Source organism: Misgurnus anguillicaudatus, chromosome 18, assembly GCF_027580225.2.
Source record: "Misgurnus anguillicaudatus chromosome 18, ASM2758022v2, whole genome shotgun sequence".
NCBI lineage: Eukaryota > Metazoa > Chordata > Actinopteri > Cypriniformes > Cobitidae > Misgurnus > Misgurnus anguillicaudatus.
The window spans coordinates 13,697,255-13,719,592 of NC_073354.2; the positions used below are offsets into that span (position 1 = coordinate 13,697,255).

General features: G+C 37.9%; 1 protein-coding gene across 2 annotated transcripts in view; it reads right to left on the minus strand.

Moving 5' to 3' along the window:
* Window positions 1–22,338, minus strand: part of tns3.2 (tensin 3, tandem duplicate 2) — a 66,070-nt gene that overhangs the window by 26,553 nt on the left and 17,179 nt on the right. The window contains exons 11-15 of one of the 2 annotated variants that reach the window (XM_055185834.2): window positions 20,121–20,195; window positions 19,927–20,019; window positions 8,531–8,761; window positions 7,976–8,443; window positions 1,660–1,766 (exon numbers count right to left, since the gene is read on the minus strand). In XM_055185834.2, the coding sequence (XP_055041809.2) occupies window positions 1,660–1,766; window positions 7,976–8,443; window positions 8,531–8,761; window positions 19,927–20,019; window positions 20,121–20,195 (974 nt within the window). Of the gene's footprint in view, window positions 1–1,659; window positions 1,767–7,975; window positions 8,762–19,926; window positions 20,020–20,120; window positions 20,196–22,338 lie in introns of both variants that reach the window. The other variant, XM_055185833.2, reaches the window with a different exon arrangement.

Consider the following 22,338-nt stretch of genomic DNA (forward strand, 5'->3'; position numbering starts at 1 on the left):
TGTTTTAACCTATTGTTGGGTAACAACAACCCAGAATTTGTTTGTCCATCTTTAAACAATCAAGGATTTTTTGAAGTATACATTATATGGACAGTCACAAGGCTGATAAGGAGATGTTTCTGTGCAAAGTTAAATGACTTTTTATGTGACGCAGTGGTTAAAAATGAGCCCTCTTTAAAGCTCACGTAACACACGCTGTTTCTGCATTTCTGATGTTAATCTGGAGTACCTATAGATTAGTATGACATCCTTTATATCTCCGAAGAGTCTTCAGTTTAATCAGATTTATAAAAGAAAGATTAGCTTTACCGAATCTTTCCAATAACGTACGAAAAAATTAAGGAGGAGGAGTTACTACCGCGGGTGGAGCAAGTACGAGTCATGCAACACTATACAACACTGTTTAACTTATGATTCACTATATGTTCGTGTCATTTATATAATATCCACGCGCATATTTCCAACATAAGACAGAAGTCTTACCTACCGCATGCAACTCGTGACCCGGTTGGGAAAATCCACAGCATCAAACACACACGCAAAACTCCGCTGCTACACCGGATAATAAACTACATTGTTTTCATTAGGCTGGATTAGGCCATTGTTGAGTTTTGAAATTAAACAAAGCTATGTCGCGTGCAATAGGTTTGCAAGTTCTAGCCTCTCCCGCTGATTGACGGGTGGGCGGGGTTTTCTGGGGGAAGTGCCCATATAAAGAAGTGATGCGTATAGAAAACGTCAGTTGGACCTGTAATTGAAAAAAACTTTCCGAAACTTGTACGAACCCTGGCGAAGTGCATTCGGCACAGAAATACTCTGTAACACGTCCAACTGCTTTTTTGACACTTTGCCTACGTTTAGCATGAGGAAACAACTTTATAACTGTGTTAATAAGTCAGAATGCTTGAAATACCATTGAACCCCCCCCCCCCCAATATGAGCTGAAGACTCTAAATATGCTGGGTTATTTTCCAGGGGTGCAAACTCATCAGGGGTGAAAAAGGTGACAAGACACAAGCGCTCTTATATAAGCGGATACGCGGCTTGCACGCTCCTCTTAAACAGAAACAGGTATATAGCGCATATAGCACTGTTGTCAACGGCTTAAAATCACTTAACTTAAAACTGCGGTGCGTGAACAAATGTTAAGCTTTATGACCACGCGCACAGCAACGTGACGTGGGCGCGTAACCTCAAATGAGAAAATACTACGAGTTAAGTATGTGCACTTAATCTGCAGACTGCTTAAACTTCGGCAGCAAATGAGGTGGCTATAAATTGTAAAACATAACCCGCCAAACAAACTGGCTAGTAATTTGACATCGTTACCACAATAGCTGGACATGATTTTCATAATTTCATTTACTGCTACCATGTCGCAGACCCCCCTCACCCCTCATTTTCAAAAACTCATCGGATCTAGACGAATCACAAGAATGACCTATTTTGTATCAAAAAACGACGAATTTCGCCGAAAGGTGACAAGTTTGCACCCCTGATTTTCAACCCAGCATTGGTTAATAAGGGGCAAACCCAGCTGTTGGGTTAAATTAACCCAGAAAATGTTTATATTCAGCCCAACAAGGGTTTATTGTGAAGTATTTTTTCATAATAACAACATACTTTAAACATCACAGTGTGAATTTGTGTTATTTGTACCTTTGATGGTGTGCCAATGGCAAAGTTCTGAATGGTCTGCGACAGATCATCACCTGAACTCCGAACAGAGTATTCAGAGACATCGCTTAGTTGTCTATGTCTCCAGCCTGACCAGAGAGAGAGAGGAGAGAGAGATTTTGTAAGCATTCACAAAGCCTATTCACTCAATGACAGTTCACATTCCACTCCACTGTGAGCAGTCATTCAGAAAATCAGCAATGGATATTGTATGTGTGCACTTACATTGCAAACACATTACAGACACAGTCAAGGGAACTTTAAAAGGAAAATCTAGCTTGTTCATGATTTTGTCAGTCTAAAACAACATCAAGCGAGGTGAAACATACGTACAAACACAGAACTAAAATAACATGTCATGTTCTCAAACAAGGCTTGTTTTGATAAGATCCCAGAGGCATTTATAACCGTTCATAAACAAGAGACGTTCACTCCAGGGTTAGCCTATCATAAAATTCATCCAGCCAAACATTATCCACTTAAACCATGGCAAGAGATTTTATTTCTTTGGTTTAAAAGATAAAATTTACAACAGCTGTGCTCATACACTCTAAAGTATGCTGGGTTATTTTCAACTAAGCGTTGGGTCAAAAAGGACAAACCCATTCGTTGGGTTAAATTAACAAAGAAAATGTTTATTTTTGACCCAACAATGGGTTAAAACAACCCTGCAACTCAATAAATTGGGTTTGTCCCTTTTTGACCCAGCGCTGGGGTTGAAAATAACCATGGCCTTAGCCAGCTATGAGGTCACCTCGGTAAATTTTTCATATAAAAATGTAATTTCAAGTTCTCTAAAGACTAATTAGTTTTTTTTTAAATGACTCATATTGGCATACTCGTATATAATTAAGTTTGGACAGTTTACTGTATAGTTTTCGTGTAAAATAACGGAGAATGGCGGGTGCAGAATTTGCAGTGTTGCAGTGTTTTCATTGCTAAAAATCCTCTTTAGACGTACAATAGTGTTTTAGCAATTATGTGACACTTTGGAATATTTAAGTGTAGGTTAGTGTTAGCAATTTCTCTGATTTATTTAAGCAGAAATTATCATATTTGGGTTTGTATCAACACTAACAAAAAACAGAAAATTAGTCGGGTACAAAATTGTAGAACAGTTGGGTTTAAATGAAATATGTCAAATATTTTAACACCCCAAGCGTAAAACAGCTAATATCAACAGAACATTAGCATTAAGAATTTTATGTTATTTCATTCAATTTAGGAGTTAACCTATAACAAAGTAATCCTCAAAATTCTTGTTTGGTGTCTTGTAAAGTTCTTGTTCATAATCATATTATATTGCTTGTTGTGATTACAAATAATAATAAGCATTGCATGGAAAATAAATAAATAATCCACTCTTATTTAACAGTCCCAGTCCAACCCCCAAAATAGTCAGACAAATTGTAGAATGGCAAAAAGGTTAAAACAGAAAACGTTAGATCCTCGGTAAAAAATTAAGTAGGGGAGAACCGGGGCAAAAGTAACGTGGGACGAAAGTAACAAAACGATTTTCTCCGAGCCCTGATAACATTTGCATTCCAAACTATGACAGCATCTTTAGCACACCATCCCTCGACAGAGCTGACAAATATCCTGTTATTTACTCATCGTTTTCTGCGTGTAGATCCAGAAAGGTGTTTTCAACCATGATAAGTAAATTCCAAATGCGGTCATTTTTTTCTTATAACGCGTTGTGTTTCATGGTTTCATGTGTTACAGTACTGATCAATCTACAGTTTATTTAGTGCTCTAACACATCCTGAAGTTTGCCTTCTCAGAGTTTTTCAAAATTAAAGTAAATCAGGTTTAAATGTGAGGAGATCCTGTCGAATGAAAGTAACACTTGTTACTTTTGTCCCGCTGCTAATCCTGTTGTATATGTTGAAAATTGATATTATTCTAATTTGATTTAGGCTGCGTCCGAAAACTCTAAATTGCTGCTTTCTGAGGCAGCTTTCCAAGGCAGGAAGGCATCAAGGCATGTCCGAATTCAATGTTTGGTTTACTTCCTATCTCCTGAGATACCTATGCGTGGACGACGTACATTAAGAATGTGATTGGTCGAGCCCGGTCGAGTTCGAAAAAATAAAATGGCGGCCAAGGACGCGACTGGAGCACAAGTTTAGTGTAAATAAAGGTAGATTTTCACTTTTTACACCTTTTAATTGCATTTCTAGCGAGAAACTGTATTGTAGTTTTCTAATATGTGATTAGTTATCACAAAGGCGCTCTCTGTTTAAATTTCAAACACGCTGCCTTTGAAGTGCGTCCGAAAGTCTTTATCTGAGCTGCCTTCATGCCTCCGAAGTCATTTCCTCATGAGGCAGCGAGGCAACAAGTCACTGCCTTGAGTTTTCGGACGCAGCGTTAATTTCATTTTCATAGTGTTCAAACTGTTAAAAAAAAATTTTGGCAACAATTTAAGTTGTTTTTTAAATTGTACTGTCGGTTGCTTTTGAACCATTTGATAAAACTGAAATTTAAAATAAAAATGTAATTTCATTATTTTTTACAAAGATAAATGACAAAATAAGTTTACATATTAACGAGGTCATAGTCATGTATTACAAACAACTGTTACACAAAAACCTTTCTTGTTTTGTTGTGTTACTTTCGTCCCAGGTCGCAGGGTCAAAAGTAACAATTGACTACTTATGTTTAAAGTGAAATTATACTGTAGTCGTTTTACATTTTTTCGAAATTGCACCTGGTATTGATAGACCACACTTGTGAGTTATTAACCACAGCAAAAATATATCTCTGTCTCAAACATTAGCTTTTAAATTAAGTTTTTCTGAAAAATGGTTCGCCCCTGCAAAGTATTAAAACTACACTTAAAAACGAAATATTAAATACTAATATTAATACTAATATTAAAAATAAAGTTCTACATTAGTAGTAGCCTACTTCAGTGCAGATGAAAAAATACATACTAAATACCAGTAATATTTAAAAAGATTTTTAAGTGTATTGAAATAAATGGTGTCTCAAAATAGCACAGCTGTGTACATTTAAATATTATTACATTAATCTTATCATCTTAAATTTACATTTACTATGTGTACTTATAAAAGTTTATTTTAGGGCCCTTTTTAATTTAGATGGACCCCTGGAGCTCACTAATTTTCAAACCCTGGCTATGGCCATGAAAATAAGTATTTCTTAAAGCGTAGATTTACAAACCCTTACAGAATGTGCGTGAAAACATGTTTTTATATAAATAAATAAAAAATTTGGAGAAAACAGGGGATGTTTTTCATATGGATACTTTTCTTACAATATAGCATCGATTACCTGTGAAGACCTTTATTAACCCATTGGAGCCATTTGGATTAACTCTGTGAAGGGTTTAAAGTTAGAAGTTGTTCCCTAATCCATGTTTAAAGCTCGAAAGAGCAAGGACATTTACTATCTCATATGTATCCTGGATTGCTTGAGGGCGAGTAAATCATGGGATAATTTAAATATTTGGCTGGAGTATCACTTTAACATTATTGCGCCAATGTGATTGAGAACTGAAATATGCAAGGCATGCCGAGAAACATCGGAAGGTGTTTGTCATAAAGTGGCCAGTTTCAGCAGGTACTTACTTGCAACTTTATTGCAAAATGCTTCCAACAGAAATGGCTATATTTGCGGTACTACATAAAAACAAAGTATCATTTTTATGATTCAGAAACATCTTAGACATTCTGCAGGGCTATATAAACATACCAAATTGTATCTGTACGTGTTTTATTTTCATAATGATTATAAAAACAAGAATCCAAACAAAAGCAAATGGCAAACAGTGCAACACAAAACAAACAAAATTCTTCATAAAGGCCCGATAAAGGGGAAATACTGTGTCAGTAGACGTTCACTTCAAAAGCATTCCTTAGCCCTTACACTGCGTTTATTCAAACACACACACTAGCACCACGGGGCAAATATCTGGTGACGCACTACAGTAACAACAACACGGTGCATAGATATCTATTCACGAGGATCAATTCAACCCCACTACTCAAAGACCTCCATACCAGTTATCTTATTCAAGAGCTACTTTGACCTGGGGCTTGCAAAGTTTCTATTTCATCAGAAATCTTGTTAGGATCTCGAAACACAATGGAACAGAGACATAAGAGGTGTACGGCAGAAAAAGCGCGGGGAAACTTATAAAAGTGATAAGAACTGTTCAATGTGCAAAGAAATCAGTTTATGAAGACTGTATAAATATATAAGTCCATAAAACATTATCAGTGTCACTAAATACTTTGCATTCTTGTCAATGGCAGTTTTTTCTAACATCGAAATACAATTATGGCAATCGGACGTCACATTTACGTCTCTTTATCGAACCTGGATGTTTACATACTCCAGCAAAGACACTTTTGTGTGCACGCACGCGTATCCGTTCACTGAAATGAATGTGCGGGCAGGAACATGTTTTCTTAAGCTAACCGGTCAGGAGCGGCACAAAGAGGACCACTGTGTGTATTCATTAACATAAATTACATTCCTGCCAACAGAAACCTCAAACGTTATTTAAAAGTGATTGACATGTGTACAGTATAACGCGTAAACAATACTGTTACAGTACACTGTCAGAGAAAAAATGGTTAAAAATGGTCCCTGAGGTACTGGGGTGATAAAAAAGTAGGGGAGAGCAGGGGCGAAAGTACCATTTTTTTAGAAAAACGTAATTTTAAAAATAAATGTAAAACGACTTCAGTATAATTTCACTTTGAACATAGGGAGCGCATTGTTACTTTTGACATCTGCATCAGTGACAGGTTGGGAGCATTATGTAGGCATTTTTTTCTGACACTGTACCATGGTAAAGCAATAGCCTATAGCCTACTAATCATTTCCTGACAATACAATAGTAATTTGACGTTAAATATTGTAATGTATGATTTACATAATGTGACCCTGCCAAGAAAACCCAGCTAAAGTCATTTTTTTGTGATTTATTGTTTTCTACATAAAATCATCCAACATAATGTAAAGATCATAACGTTATGAATAGTAAATATCATTAATATTGACTGAGTAAGGTCATGTCAAAGATTAAAACCAATGAAGATTGAAATCAAACGTCGATGCTCCAAGTCAGAATATAAGACTTTAGCATGGATAGGCCACATATTCATCTACCACGATAAGGATCTTTGCATTTCTGGATGTATCGTTTTAACATTGTAAATCAGGGTACTTTAAAGATTTATTTTGAAACTAATAAAAACTTGGTATAGATGAATATCAGTCATGTGACCTTTTACGTCATTCCAGTTGACTGCCGCCATCTTAAGTACCTACCGAGTACCAGTAGGCTACTGACAAGCATTGGCTACCTTGCTACGATTTATGGATTTCTTATCTTTTACTGTCTATGATTCTTACGGTTACAGGAAATTGCTATGAAAGACAAAATTTCACACCTCGACTGTCATGAAAAGAAACGCTACTTTAAAAAATATATCTTGGTTAGGGTGTGATGCCTACTCGATCCCTGATGCGTTCTTCCAGCCGCTGTCCGCTGCTACCGAACTACCACTATTTTACAACACTAAGGCGGCACGAGACAACATAAAAACTTTGCTCGAAGTATCACCTTGATCTCTACACATGAACGCAAGCATGGAGAACATTGTTTGTGTACACAGAGTTTACTAAAAAGAAAGGTTTTGAACAACTGACTTTGGCTGTTATGTTGTCCACTCGTCATCTTTGCCAGATGTAAATAATCGATTTCCGAATGCGAATGAATGAATCTTATATGAGGCTACTTTTTATCAATATTGTTTCTCACTTGCTGCAAAACAATGAATTATCTGTGCATTTATATGGAACTATGCTTTTGGAGCTATTCATCTTTATGCTCCTCCCTCCTTATGCCCCATTTGAAGATCGATACATCTTGACTGGGAAGAGGGTGGCGAGCTGACGCCGGGGCAACCAAAGTCAGTTGTTCAGGACCTTCTTTTTGGTGGGCTCTGTGTACACAGGCAATGTTCTCAGTGCTCGAGTTCATGTGTAGAGACACAGGTGATACTTCGAGCAAAGTATCATGTTGTGTCGAGGCTTCTTAGTGTTGTAAAATAGCGATTTTGATGCTCACAACATATTGAAGGCATAGCTTCTAGTTCTTTTGCAACCACTTCAGGTACTCAAAATGGCGAAGACAAGTGAGTGACGTCAGCTGATATTCATGTATTGCCATAATATTATATAAACCATAAATGTACTATTAAGTGACGTTTGTGCATATACTAAAGCTGTCAATGAAGCTGCCAACATTTGTTCTTACCTGACTGGTGAGATTTTGCCTTTTCACCTGAGTGAATCTTCCCATTGGTATGAAGGGAGGCTGAGCGGGTCATGTGACCCCTTGTCTTTGTGGGGATTGGCTCAAACTCTGGGTCAAGGTCCAGGATGAGCTGATTTAGCTGTTCAATGGATTGATCTATATCCAAAGCAAGCGTAGCAAACTCATCAGCCTTTTCTGCCTTTGGAAAGCCGTTGTCTGGTACTGAGGCTTTATTTACATCTCTATGGATCTCAGTCACATCTATTTGTCGCGGTCTGATGTCTGATGGAGTGTTTGAGAAAGAACTGCCAGACACTGACTGCTGCTGTTTCACCCATATGTGTGTCTGATATCCTGTAGATACTGATGGGTTCATGTTTATACTATCTCCACCCCGACAAGTGTTCTGTTCACTTCTAAGTGAAGACAAACCAAACGTCTCCCTTGATGAAAGTGTTTCTTTAGACCCTGAAATAGCAGGAATGGTATCATTAGGGGCGGAGATATCGTCATCATCTATAATGTCTGTTTCCCGTTCTGTGAAAATAGCTGCACCATTTAAGTGATTAGAGTTGTAAAATGACGCATCTTGTCGATTGGGGGGTATAGGGCCCAGAAAATGTTGTTCCTGCTCCATTCTGACTCCAGGGATAACTTTGTGAAGTTGGGTTTGGTCCTCAGAGCAATTGCTGATATTAAAGCCAGAAACTTGTCCTCCAGTCCACTGGGAAGCGCTAGAGAGCCCAGAGTCACTGCTCAGAGAATGGGTGCCTTGATTTGGCTGTGCTGCAGAAAACAGAAGAAAACAATAAGTACAAGTTTAAGGTGCACAGATTCATTTTTATGTTTTATTGACCTATAACTACACTGACACTGATTGTGTGGTGGTGAAGCAGTATAAGCAAATGCTTTTTGTTATAGGTGGCATTGTAGAAAGTAATTCTCATGTGTATTTGTCAGCCAATAATAGTTTATGTTTGTTTCTTTGTTTATTCCTAAAGCTCACATAGCACATGCTGTTTCTGCTTATCTCATGTTAATATTGAGTACCTACAGAATAATATTACATCCTTCATATATCTCAGAAGAGTCTTTATTTTTATCAGATTTATAAAAGACAGCTTTAGCGATTGTTTCCAGGGAATGCACAAAATCCCTGAGGCGTCCATTCTCGCTCTCAATCTGATTGATGTGTGGGTGTGCTTTTCTGGCGGAAGTGCCCATAAAAGGAATATGGGGTCACTGATATGTTACAGGTACCCATGTTCGAAAAAAAACTTTCAGCAACTTATAGGAAAGAGGTAACGTGATCTCACAGCAAGTCGTGTTAAAGTCACAACAAATTTGACTACCGTACTTTATACATGTCCATGAGCACGAATGCCTTTTTCGTGTTACCATAAATAGTTTTTCGTGTCCGTGGCATGACTTTCTTTTTTGTGTCAATTTTATGTATTGTTTTCTCATATTTCTTCTTATATTTAAATCAAGGATGGGCAACTGGCGGCCCGAGGGCCGCACACGGCCTGGGGTAAATTCTAATACGGCCCGCTGGACCATATTATACTTAATCAAATACTTTTAAAATTATGATTTTTGTATTAGGACGTAAATACTCCCAACCAGAAGGGGGCGCTAGGTCCCGTTGATCGTCACAGTAAGCATAGTCCTGTGTTTGGGCTTATGTGAAGAAGAGGTCTTCACAGAGTCCGAAAACCAGAGGTCCCGATTAGGTTCGGGTCTAAAAGTTTCACGCATGCCTCGGACACGGGTCGGGTACAATAATTCGGTCTCGGGTTATTTAAAATGAATGTGTTTTTGCCGAACGGACCCGAGAAGCCCTGAACTCTTGCATGTGTGTCTCAACGTCCTTTTCAAACCTCTCCTCTGTTTGCAAGAGCGCTTGCGACATTGTGTGGCTGGCGATAGGTTAAATTTCGTTCAGACAGACATGTCAGATATTTTTAAATGTAAATTTTAGTGGTATCCTTGGTGTCATCATCATATAAACAAATGGAGCAGCTCGCAAATTTTGTTGCGAGGCCACTGGGGCTGCAGACGTCAGTTTACATTCTGGTCCAGTCGGGTTAAAACCAATGCCACTGGTTTGGGTGACGGGTCGTACTCGGGCCAGAATTGCTCTCAGATTTAAGGTAAAATACATTGTTATTAACATTTTTTATATATATTTTGTTTTGAATTTATGTGTTATTTATTTCAAATAATTTTGTTCTCTAAGGGCAGGATGAGAAACTTCTCTATACTAATTTAAAAGTGCCTTGCTTGTTACAGATGTTAAAGCAATGCAGTTAAGAAGTTTTATCTGAAATGCTTGTCCACTGAAAATAAAGTTATGATTTAGAATTAGCATAATTGCTAAGTTTTATAGTTAAAATCTTTAAAGACAGAATAATTGTATATTGTGGTTTCTTAATAAAGGAAATTAAGAATGATGTAAATTGTGCTTGTGGTTCTGGCCCCCTTGGTATAAAGTAGAAAAATGCTGGCCCTCGGCATTATCAAAGTTGCCCATCCCTGATTTAAATCATTGTCGCTTGGAGTTAGATTTGGGGTTTGGGTTAGAATGTCTAAAAATGTAACAGAAAGTGATTCTAGCCCCAACTCCAAGCGACAATGGTAAGACAATAGAAAAAAACTATGAGAAAACAATACATAAAATGACACGAAAAAAGAAAGTTGTGCCACGGACACGAAAAATTATTTATAGAAATTCGAGTGACACGAAAAAGACATTGGTGTTCAAGGCACAGAAAAAGGCTGAATTTTGTCCCATGGTCACAAATAAATTAATTAAGTTTTCGTGGCCCATAAATACTCAACTGTTTTTGACACTTTGTGTTTGTTTAGCATGAGGATTACAACTCTTAATGTGTTAATAAATCAGAATGCATAAAATAGCATTACCCCCCGACGTCATTCCAGCATTTATGGTTATACATGGCGAGAACCAGTTAAACCACACAAGTTGATCCATACACATGTTGGGGGAGGGACAATTGGCATCTCCGGTTCTTGGCATGTAGGAGGAAACTGGAGTACCTGGAGTAAACCCATGCGGAGTGGACACAGGGTGAAAACTCCACACAGATCTAGCCAGGGCTTGAACTAGGGAACCTACTTGCTGTGAGGCAACATAAATGCCTATATAATGTAAATTAAATGAACATATAGTGAATCATAAATTATCCAGAGGATAGTGGGATAATGTATTGTGTGTTGCCTGCTTGTGACTCGCTCTGGCCACGGTACACCTCCAGGAGCTTGGCTTTTTTTTGGAAATTATCGGTACAGCTGATCTGTCTTTTATAAATCTGATAAAACTAAAGACTCTTTGGATATATGAGGAATGTAATACCACTCTATAGGTACTCAAGATTAACCTGAGATTGGTGACTACAGCTTGTACATTTTTCACATTTATTTAGGTGTAAAACTTTGAAAAAGTAAAAAAAAGGATACCACGGTCACACACACATTGGTTAAAAACAAAGCAACACCTGTGGCCGCTATCTAGACTATTCACTCTACATCAGTACAGTAGCTTTACAGTATGTGTCAGAGTCTGGGGTACGCTTCCTACATTAACACTCCTGAAATGAGTCGCAGACACCTTAGTCATTGCACGCATACACACAGGTAGACCAGACAGTAACCCTGATACGGTTTAGATATGTGTGGCCGCAGTGTGTGTTCTTACACAGACACGTCAGTCAGCCAACAGCAGCTGAACACAGATCAGAGCAGATAGCATCATGTGTCATCACACACTCATACGCATTCAGAGCCTTGCAGCATTGATTATATGATAACACATATATAGTGCTCAGAATGAAACCACCACTCATGCAGGCTGTACAAACACAACCAGACAGACACACAAACACACACAGACAGACAAACATGGGGCAATTCTAACAACATGGTCAGAAATACTTTGTGAATAAAATGTTATTATGGGAAGCATCAAATCGGATCTCACAATGGTCAGAAAAATGACCTGTGAAAATGCACAAACTGTTTTAACTTAACCAGTTAAATCTCAGGAGGCTGAAATTCAAATACCAGGCATGCATGATAAAACGCCACAGCTGGCACAACTCTCACACAAAAACACACACCAAGCAACCATAAATCGACTGTTATCCTTTAGAAATGAATAAATATCTACTGTAGAAGACCCCTCAGATGATCAGTGCACTGTAATAGATGATTTCAAATCCACGTTGTTTTATGTTACTTTAACTTAAGTTAAACAATTAACTTGTTTTTAGAAGTTATGTCAACTTATCACAAGTGAAAACTTAAAATAGTAGGTTGAATTGACTTGCGAAACCAACTTGCAGGTTTTTTTTACAGTGTGGTCATCAATATTATCTCTTAAACTTTTACATTTGATCCTCCTCCTCAATCACGAATATCTTGTTACATTCATTACATGGCATTGTAATCAACTCATGACAGAATGACAATAAACTTGACTTTGGCTTTTGATTAGACTTAAATCCAATTAACAAACTGCGTATGTTATCAACTAGTTAAACAGAAACAGACTATCCTCCCCAAATCTATTATTGCTTCAAAAATCAACCATTTAAGACTGCATTAAACATCCAAAGAAAATCTAAAAAGTACTCTGAAATTATCTTATGCAACAACTGCTTTAGGTGATCACCAGAGCTTTCAACAACACACAAAGCAAACAATTCGCAGTACACATTCCTGTTGAAAGTACACCCCACACCGCTTCATAAATACACAAAACTTAATGCTTTCCAGAAACATCCTCTCGAGTCAGACCCCAAAGGTATGCACAGATGACTTTGACCATAAAAAACAACAGCAGAAAGCAAAAGAAAGCAACATATTTACTAAAGTGACGAAAGACTTACAGGACACAACAAAAAACAACCAATAGCATTTTCTGAATGAACAAGCAAAGTAGAAAAGGAAGGAAAGTAGTTCTGACCGTATTATCCTGAAGGCGACTCTACAGATTGTGTCCATTTTTTCTTTCTTTCCCTCTCTCTTGCTTTCTATCTCTCTTCATGCAATTTTAAACAGACAGGCAGCCTGCATTCTTTCCCATAAGGTGATAAAAGCTCCCGAGTTCCTTCGTTCTTTACTCATTCTCTTTCCTCCCCTTACACTGTTTTCCCTCCTCCTTTTCCCTCCTTTACACTGCTCTCTCTTTCTCTCTCTCTCTACCTCCACACAGGTAACCCCTTTTAGGTGCCCCTCCTCGATGTCTGTGAAAATCCTGGCTTGAAAAGCTTTATCCCGTTCAAGTCAGCCAATGCAACTCAGAATACAGCTGTGTTCTCCACACACCTACACACGCACACACTCGCATACATATGCTTGGTGTAGAGCACACACACGGACACTCGGAGGACCTTGAGCTCTCCAAATATGGAGCGGGGAATGTAAACACGAGGGCGGGGTTATGTGTGGGTGGAGAGATTGAGTGCAGAAAAGAGAAAGAGAAGGCGAGATAAGGGGGGGTATTGATATAGTAAAGAAAAGGAGTGCCGGGAAAAAGAAATGAATGATGGTAAGAAGAAGAGAAAAGTTTAAGTTCAACAGAGAAAAAAAAACAGGAACGTTTTTGGTTGTCAGCAGCATTCCTGCAAGACTGTTTGTCGCTACAACTGGCAATAATTACAGACAGACAAGTGTGTGTTTGTGTGTAATTCTATATTCGACTCGATGCATTGTAAATTGTAAAGGCTGTTTGTGTTTCAACCGTGAGGTATCTTTAAATTACACGCCTGCTCTTAACAGAATCACACAACCAGATGTGCATCAACCATCGGTCCCGTGTGACACATACTCACAGACACACATGAAGCTGTTTAAATTGAATTTTTCACAGACAGAAAGTCCCAGCCTTTAAATATCCGGCCCTTTGGAATTTCCAATGCTTGCCGTGAGTTTGTAACTTTACTGCCTGTGTGAAACACTGGATTCTGTCAAGCCAGAAGACATTTAAAGGCCTGACTGAATAGTCAACTTATCAGCTTCCATCTGATCACTGGACTCTAACAGGATGAGGAGAACAAAGTTAATTTTGATGGGGTTAAACATTCACCGAATTCCATTCCACGAAGAAGATTTACTGGAGATTTAACATGATTGAACAGAAACACTGGGGTAAGATGTTGGATAAGTTAAGCCAACCTGAATTGGTTTTTGTCTAAGAATGAGAGGAGCCACTTTGAAGTTTTTTTTCTACATGTCAGGTAAAATGACATTTGTCACACACACATTGGAGAAAAAACTAAATAAAATAATAAATAAAATACACTCACTACTGCCTTAAATTGTTTTGGTTGAATTAACTCAGACTTACAAGTCATTTCAACTTACTATTATTTATCCAACCCAGTCTCACGGAGTTGCACATAAAAACTCCACTTTGGCGTGCATATGATACGCCAGTCCTTCTCATTCACTTAAACGGCGCATCTTTTTTGTCGTTTTATTTATTGGTTTCTCAAATTTTTGTTATTTTTTTACCATTGTTGCTTGGGTTTAGGGTTAGAACAACTTTTTGTTACATAAAAATGACATCCTAACCCAAACCCCAACTCTAACCCCAACTCCAAGCGACCACGGCTTAAAAATAGACAAAAACATGAAGAAACCTGTATATTAAATAACCTCCTTCAGAAAATCTCAAATCTAACCCTAAACCCAAGCAAAAATGGTTAAAAAACAGAAAACAATTGAGAAACCAATAAATAAAATTGGAATTTGGCGTATGTATTGCACGATTTTCACACTTTGTGCTATTTATATGCAACTCTGTGAGACTGGGTTGGATAAATAATGTGGACTGCAAAAAATGACTTTCTTACTTAGTATTTTTGTCTTGTTTTCAATAGAAATATCTAAAAATTCTTAAATCAATATGTATTTTCCTACCCAGTCTCACAAGGTTGATGATATAGTCACGTAATCTTTTTATTCTTTTTTCGTGATATTATCACGAATTTCCAAGTTTTTTCGTGAATGTATAAAGAATTCCTGTTTTCGTGGGATTGTCACGTATTGGTTACTCAACCGCTTTTTCCTATTTTTAAACCATTGTCACTTCGGTTTAGGGTTTGATTTGGTGCTTGCATTAGAATGTCACTTTATTGGTTTATACAATTTTTTTCTGATTTATTTTTTTAAATGTCGCCTGGCGTTAGGGTTAGAGTTGGGTTTGGGTAGGGATGTCACTTTATGTAAATCTAACCCTTAACCAAAGCCACATTGGTAAGAATTGGTTTATTAGTTGAGTAACCAATTAGTTGAGTAACCAATACGTGACAACCACACGAAAACAGGAATTCGCCATACGATCACGAAAAAACACGGAAATCCGTGATAATACTACGAAAAAAGAATAAAAAAATTATGTGACCATATAACAAAATTTCATAAGACTGGTATTTTCTTGATAAGCAAATGAAATAAGAAAATAACTCTAGTTTTTAGACAAAACATATAAAATTTAAGTGAATTTGTACTTAAAACAAGCAAAAAAATCTGCCAATGGAGTAAGACATTTCTTGCTGAATTTTTCTTGTATTAAGTAAATTCAAGAAAAAAAAAATTATTCCATTGGCAGATTTTTATACATCTTGATTTAAGAATTTTTTGATATTTATACTGAAAACAAGACAAAAATATTAAGTAAGAAAGTCATTTTTTGCACTGTGCCAAATGAAGTTGACTTTTTTAACTATATTTTATAAGTTTTAACAGCTCATTTCAAGATAAATAATAGTAAGCTGAAATGACTTGTAAATCAATAAAAAAAAAATTAAGGCAAATTTTTTTTAACAGTGCTCTAAAAATGCTTGGCTATTTTCAACATTAACCAAGAAAATGTTTATATCTAACCCAACAATGGGCTAAAACAACCCAGCATTTTGGGTTGAAACAACCCAGCATAGGTTCAATTATGACCCAACAAGCTGGGCAGGTCCCTTTTTGACCTAACACAGGGTTGAAAATAACACAGCATTTGTGTACAATATTATACATAATAAAAATAATGCTTCCGATTTAAGCAAAATTTCAAGTACGTGTATCTCTAAGAATCCAGAGTATTAGTTTTACTTAAGTATCATTTCTTATGTCTAAAAGATATCATAAAGCAAAAAACTGGCACTGTGTGTTAGTCTCCCATTGTACAGTAAAGGTGGGACCTTAAATATATAAGCCAGTGGTTCTCAAACTTTTTCGGAGGGCGGCTCCCCCTTGTGTACAGTGCAATCCTTCGAGGCCCCCTCAAAGAAAATGTATGACAAAAAACTGTTCTAAAATTTAACATTTTAATTAAACAAAACATATTAAGTTTTGTTTAAGAACCACTGATATAAGCCACCATCCCTTCTTTTAGGCTTCTACTTTTGTACAGTTCCTTAAACAGGTCCTCTTTCACTATAGTTAATTTACTGAAGCAGCGTGAACATTTACAGTAATTACAAACCCCGAGGACAAAAACCCCAGCATTATCTTAAAGCACTACTGTATGGTAACCGCCAGCTGTCAACTATACTGTAGTACTTTGAGAACTTTCTGGCCTGGAGACCTCGTGTCATACAGGATTAGCTTAGGGTCACATACAAGAACTTTACTATTATTGTAGAAGGTTAAACTTTCCACACACCATGACCAGTCCAGAATGTTCTCATATGTTCCAATTAACCTCAGCAAACTGTGACCAGATTTAATAGATGCATTACAGATAATGTGCTTCCTGTTTCCAGACCAAATATTACTAGAGCGTTAAAGAGACTTCTGACTCCGAAAACTTTGTTTTAGGTCTAAAAGTCTTCTGTGTGCATTTACGCTTGTTTTATATTAAAAACCCTGCAATGCTGTGCCTTTTTTGCCGTCTTAAGGTCTATGAAATCTCACTAGCACTCTGAAAACACCTCCCTGAGAGGGCTGTACATCCAAAGCCAAGATTTGTGTTTGCAGTATGTCAAGAGGTACTGTTTATAGACCGCACTGTAACGTGCCTCCACACGAACACCATTACAGAAAACCAAAAAAATTACACTCTGAAATATGTTGTTTAGACTCAACAAAAAAAGTTAACACAACAGTTTACATCACTATTGTTGAGATGTGACAACTTCTAATGAAATTAGGTTAAACCAACAAACTACTTTGAGTGGTATTTTGAGGGTTTTTTTTATTAACACTTACCTTTCAAAAATTCACAAAATCATTAAACTGAATTTCTCATAAAGATTCAGTTGTCCTAAGGATTTTTTTATATGATTTTAAATTGATTTTTTTCATAAAACTACACTCTATAATGCTGGGCTATTTTCAACCCAGCAATGGGTCAAAAAATGAGCCCAGCCCGATGGGTTGTTTTAATTTTTTGGGTTAACTGTAACAGCTGGGCTCGTCCCTTTTTGACCCAGTGCTAGGTTGAAATTAAACCAGCATTTTTAAGTGTGTAGGCAAAAAAATAGATATTCCAGCAGTTATTCTAATCTGCCATTATCAGGAGAAACTTTCTCTTGAAAACCATACACGTGACTTTTTAGATCTAGCATGCCTTCGTTATCTCGGATGTCTTGGATTGTGTTTTACCATGCCAGCCTCAATGAGGGACACAAGGCATCTATGTGGAGTGGAGTACGTGGAGTAAGTACTCTGGAGTGAGAACTGAGGCCGTTATAGAACTAGAGAACGAGCCATTGCCCACTACAGACCATGAGATGAAGCAGTCTCCCACCACAAAGCGAGAGTGTCCCACAGTGTCCATCCTGGAGCCAGAGCCGGCCATTATGTCCATCATAAGGCTAGAGTCGACTGTCAAACCCCTCACAGGACAACTGCCTGCTGGTCTGTCTGCCCGCCCAAGAGCCTGTTAAGGAACTCTGGCTTCTGGACTTTTCCACTGATCCAGTCCCCACCCATGTCCCAGCCCCTAGACTTATTCCCCAAATACCAGTAGTAGGTATGCTGAATGACCTGTTCCTGCCCTGTATCCTGCCTACCCCTTTGCTCCTGGACTCTTTGCTGGTTCTGCCTAGCCTAGATTCTCCCCTTCCCTCGCTGGTTCCATGTCCTGTGTTCCTTCAGCCCAGCTCTCTGCTTATGCCCAATTCCTTGGCTTTTGTCTGGCACTTCAGCTCTGCCTTGGCCTCTTTTGTCACCAGCTTGGCCCTCTAGGGTGGATCCCCTGGCTACTCCTCAGTCCTCCTTGCCATGACTTCACCTTGCCCCATCAGCTCTTCGACTTTACCTTTAAAGGCTATGTGCTCATTTGGCTCCTATGTGGCCCATCATCCCAGAGGCTCCTCTGGTCTCCCTCATCCCTCAATCTTGGTCTTTAGTTGCTGTGGTTCCACTCTGGACTTCTGGTCCTTCAGCTGTGCTTCAATGCTCCACCCCTTTTGCTACATCAGGCTCCCCCTTCCATCCGGATCCACCTTGGTCCTTACTCCCACCGCTGTCTCCCTGGTCAGTCAATCCCCCGTCTAAACCTCTGTTACTCAAGCCTGCAGTGTCACCTTAGGCTTCCGGGTCTTTTCTGTTGTTCTCTCGACTCTGCCTGGGTCTTCACCTCTGCCAGCTCTGCTTCTGTCGATCAGCTCCCAGGCTCCACCTGAAAGTCCTACCAGTGCTCAACACTGGCTCCTCCCTCTGTTATCTCTGCCTTGGGGTTTCCCTCTACCGGCCACTCTTATTTCTGTATTAAACCGGCTATTCGTCCTGCTTCTAGACCTCAACCCTTTTCTATAGACATTTATTTTCTGTCCCCTCCTCCACCACTTTGTGGCCACGCCTATTGGGAGAGGGGAGTACTGTCACAGTTTAGCTTTAGTGTCTTGTGTTTCCCTAAGTTTATCATGTTAATTAGTTAGTTATCTTGTTTATTAGCCTCTCCTCTCTTTCCATTGTTCACACCTGTGTTTTGTTTATCTCACTCACCCTGTCTTTGTTCTATTCCTGGTCAGTCCTTGTTTAAGTTTGAGTGTTCGGCTTTTAAATAAAAGTGAGTTTTATTGGATTTATCTACTCAACAACAATCATTACCATTTCTGAGTGTGATAATGTATTGGAGTGGATACATTATAAATATTTATACTACGGGACTGTTGAATGCTTGAATCTGATTGGTTGATGAACGTTCTGAGGTGTGCAATTATTTTCTGGGCAGCTCTCTTGATCGCATTACAGTTCCATATCACTTCGCATAGTTAACTGTAATAATGGACTAACAAAAACAACATGACAGATGATTTTCCGATGCAATAACAGCACTGTTTAGAGATGCACAGAGGTAGCCTCATTTACATAATCTCTCTCGCCCTCTCTCTCTCTCTCTCTCTTTCTCTCTCTCTCTCTCTTTTTTTCTTCCTTTCTCTCTGTGTCTCTGTCGCTGCTCTCTTTCTAATAACTTCATTAATAACTGCATTACAATGCTATCAACAGCTCAAGCCTCCACTGCCAGCTTTAAAATGACATTCTTGAACAAGCAAAAGAGCCGTTGGATGAGACGCAGAAGAAAAAGTCCTACTCACAATAGCGATTTAGGTACAAAAACCAGACAAATCCCTTTAAATATATCATGTGATCAATGTCTTGAGGTGTGGTAACCGTAGTATTAGCAGAATAATTGACTCCAGGCTGTTGAATTATTGAAAAATAATGCGCAACCTCGGGTGTGCATTATTTTCCTAAAAATTCAACGATTCGTCGTCAATTATTCCTTACATAATGTATATTATATGTATAAATATATAATGTATATGTACAAATATTTTTTATGAATAAGTGAGAGAAGATGATCAGAAAGTAAGAGCAAATAAGGGAGACTAAATAAATATTTAGTGAATATAAAATGTGTGTTTTAAAAAAAAGTTAAAGATGTCTTTATCAGTCATTTAGCGGGTCAGAAGACGTGTTACCTCCTGATGTACCATATTCACTAGAGTCCCACTCAGCCAGCGAGTTCACAGGGTCATTTTCAATCACTCCAATGTTGCTCTGGTGGCCACAAGCTTGAAATGCAATGAAGTGTTTTAATATTTACCTATAACTCCCCATACCAGAAATCTGCAAAGATCAATAACTCCTCAAACACTTGTTTTAATAAAAATACCTGAAGCAAGAGGATCTCTGTCCACAGTCTCTGAAAACAGCACCTCCACCACACCGTCCTCCGGAAATCTCTGATCTAAAATGAAAGAGTAAATGATGGCGGTGGTAAGAGATGGAAAACGATGCCTCACAGCGATGTGGGAACATCAACACACACCGCTCCATGATGACAGCTGATGTATCTGTGATGACTCTAAACATTCATGTGTTTCTGATTCTGTTTGATTAAATTACAATTGAGTTGATTTTGTAAGGTTTCCATAGTGCACCTGGTTATCCCTATGGTGTGAGAACATTTAAGATAGTATACCAGTAATTATTTTGACCTTGTGGGGATATTTTGTAGTGTGTGTTTCTTAGGTATTCCTGTCATCATGTGTCTTGCCTGTCATTATTTACAAAAAAATAACACTTGCTACACTCACACGGTGAGTCACACACACGCACTCATATACATGGAAAAAAGCATTTTGAAGCATTATTGTGTCCCATAATAGTTTTTTCCATAGACATTCTTGTTCCTTAAATAAGTGTTTGTATGACTGTCCAGGGGCGTAGACATCACTTCAAAAGTGTGTGGGGGGGAATGTCTAGTGTTATCCCATTTTTTGTTTTTAAAGTTAACCCTTGTGTAATTGATAGGTTTTATTTTTAATCATACATGTTTTGCTTTATATGCTTTATGATTATTATAAACATGCTGTAAATGCTGTAAAATCTCAGTTCAACATTGTCTTATTCTTATTTGAAGGGTTTTGATAACATACTTGTTAAAACAAAAGACGTTATAAAAGAGTTAAAGCTCCCGTTCTTTCTGTGTTTTTGAAGGTTTGATTGTGTTTACAGTGCGCAATATAACATGTGTTTATGTTTCACGTGTAAAAAAATGGCAGTATTTTTCACACAATTTACTTATCTGTATACCACTGTTTTCACTGTCCTCAAAATGGGTTGATGTCTTTCTTGTTCTATGAAGTCCCTCCTTCAGAAATACATATCGAGTTCTGATTGTGTAGTTTGTTTGTTTGTGTGTTGTGATTTGAGCAGCTTAGCTTAAGGTGACCAGATTGTTTAAATGAAAACTGGGGCATTTCCTAGTTCAATGGTCAAAATATCATTAAAATCCAATTTGTTGTTATCTATGAATTAAAAAATGGAGACAAAACATTTTCAGCAAAAATGACTTTCTTACTTAGTATTTTTGTTTTGTTTTGTTTTCAGTACAAATATCTAAAAATTCTTATATCAAGATGCATTTTCTGCATAAGCAAAATCAATGCTGAAAACTGCTGAATTGACAACCTACACAGGAGGCACACAACTAAAGGCATCTTTTATAACAACAACAGCAAAAACTGCCTGGATCAGCAAGAGCAAAAACCCAAATGAACATCGGTAACTTTACTGCTTTACCACGAGATGCAAACAGCTGCAGGAGGCAAAGGGTCTGAAAGAGTCGTTGCACTGTTTATTTTGGTAAGGTAGGTATGCGATATGTTTGTATTGAGATGGATTCAGATATTCTACTTTGATGAAACATTGTGTTGCTTATGAAATTTGTGTTCGTTTACGGATTAGCGTAACGATATAGTTACTACGTCTACACAACCGAACGTGTGCTTAAACTAATTCTGATGTAAACCAGTTGTTTGGTTATTTTGGAAGTGTTATTCGACTTTGTACTGCAAACTTTTCTCATTGCTGAATGAGACATGAGATGTGACCGTCTGACGTGTGTTCATGTGTTTTGAAAGAGGCGTGACTTTGGATGGCGGTTTGACTTGAGGGTGGGATCGGGATTTCATTGCTAGTTGGCTACCGTTAGCATTTTTCAAAATGTGTTACCCTACCTTTAATACAAAAATATTAAACTGAAGTGAATTTGGGCTTAAAACAAGCAAAAAATGTGCCAATGGGGTAAGACTTTTTTGCTTGTTATAAGCATGAATTTGATATTTTTGGTAAAAAAAAACAGGACTGTCCCTGGAAAATGGGGACGTCTGGTCACCTTAGCTTAGCTTGCCGTTAGCTTAGCTGGCGACTAACGTATTCCTGTGGGCGGAGTTTAATCGAAAACTGTTCTAGTGACGTCATTAAAGCAGGAAGTAGAGGGCTGTAGTCCAAACCGGCCGTTCGCTGTAGGCTTTGAAAGGTGAATTCTCTTAAAGGAAATATATCGCCTGGCAGTGCACTTTGAGCTTTATCATTTTACAGGTACA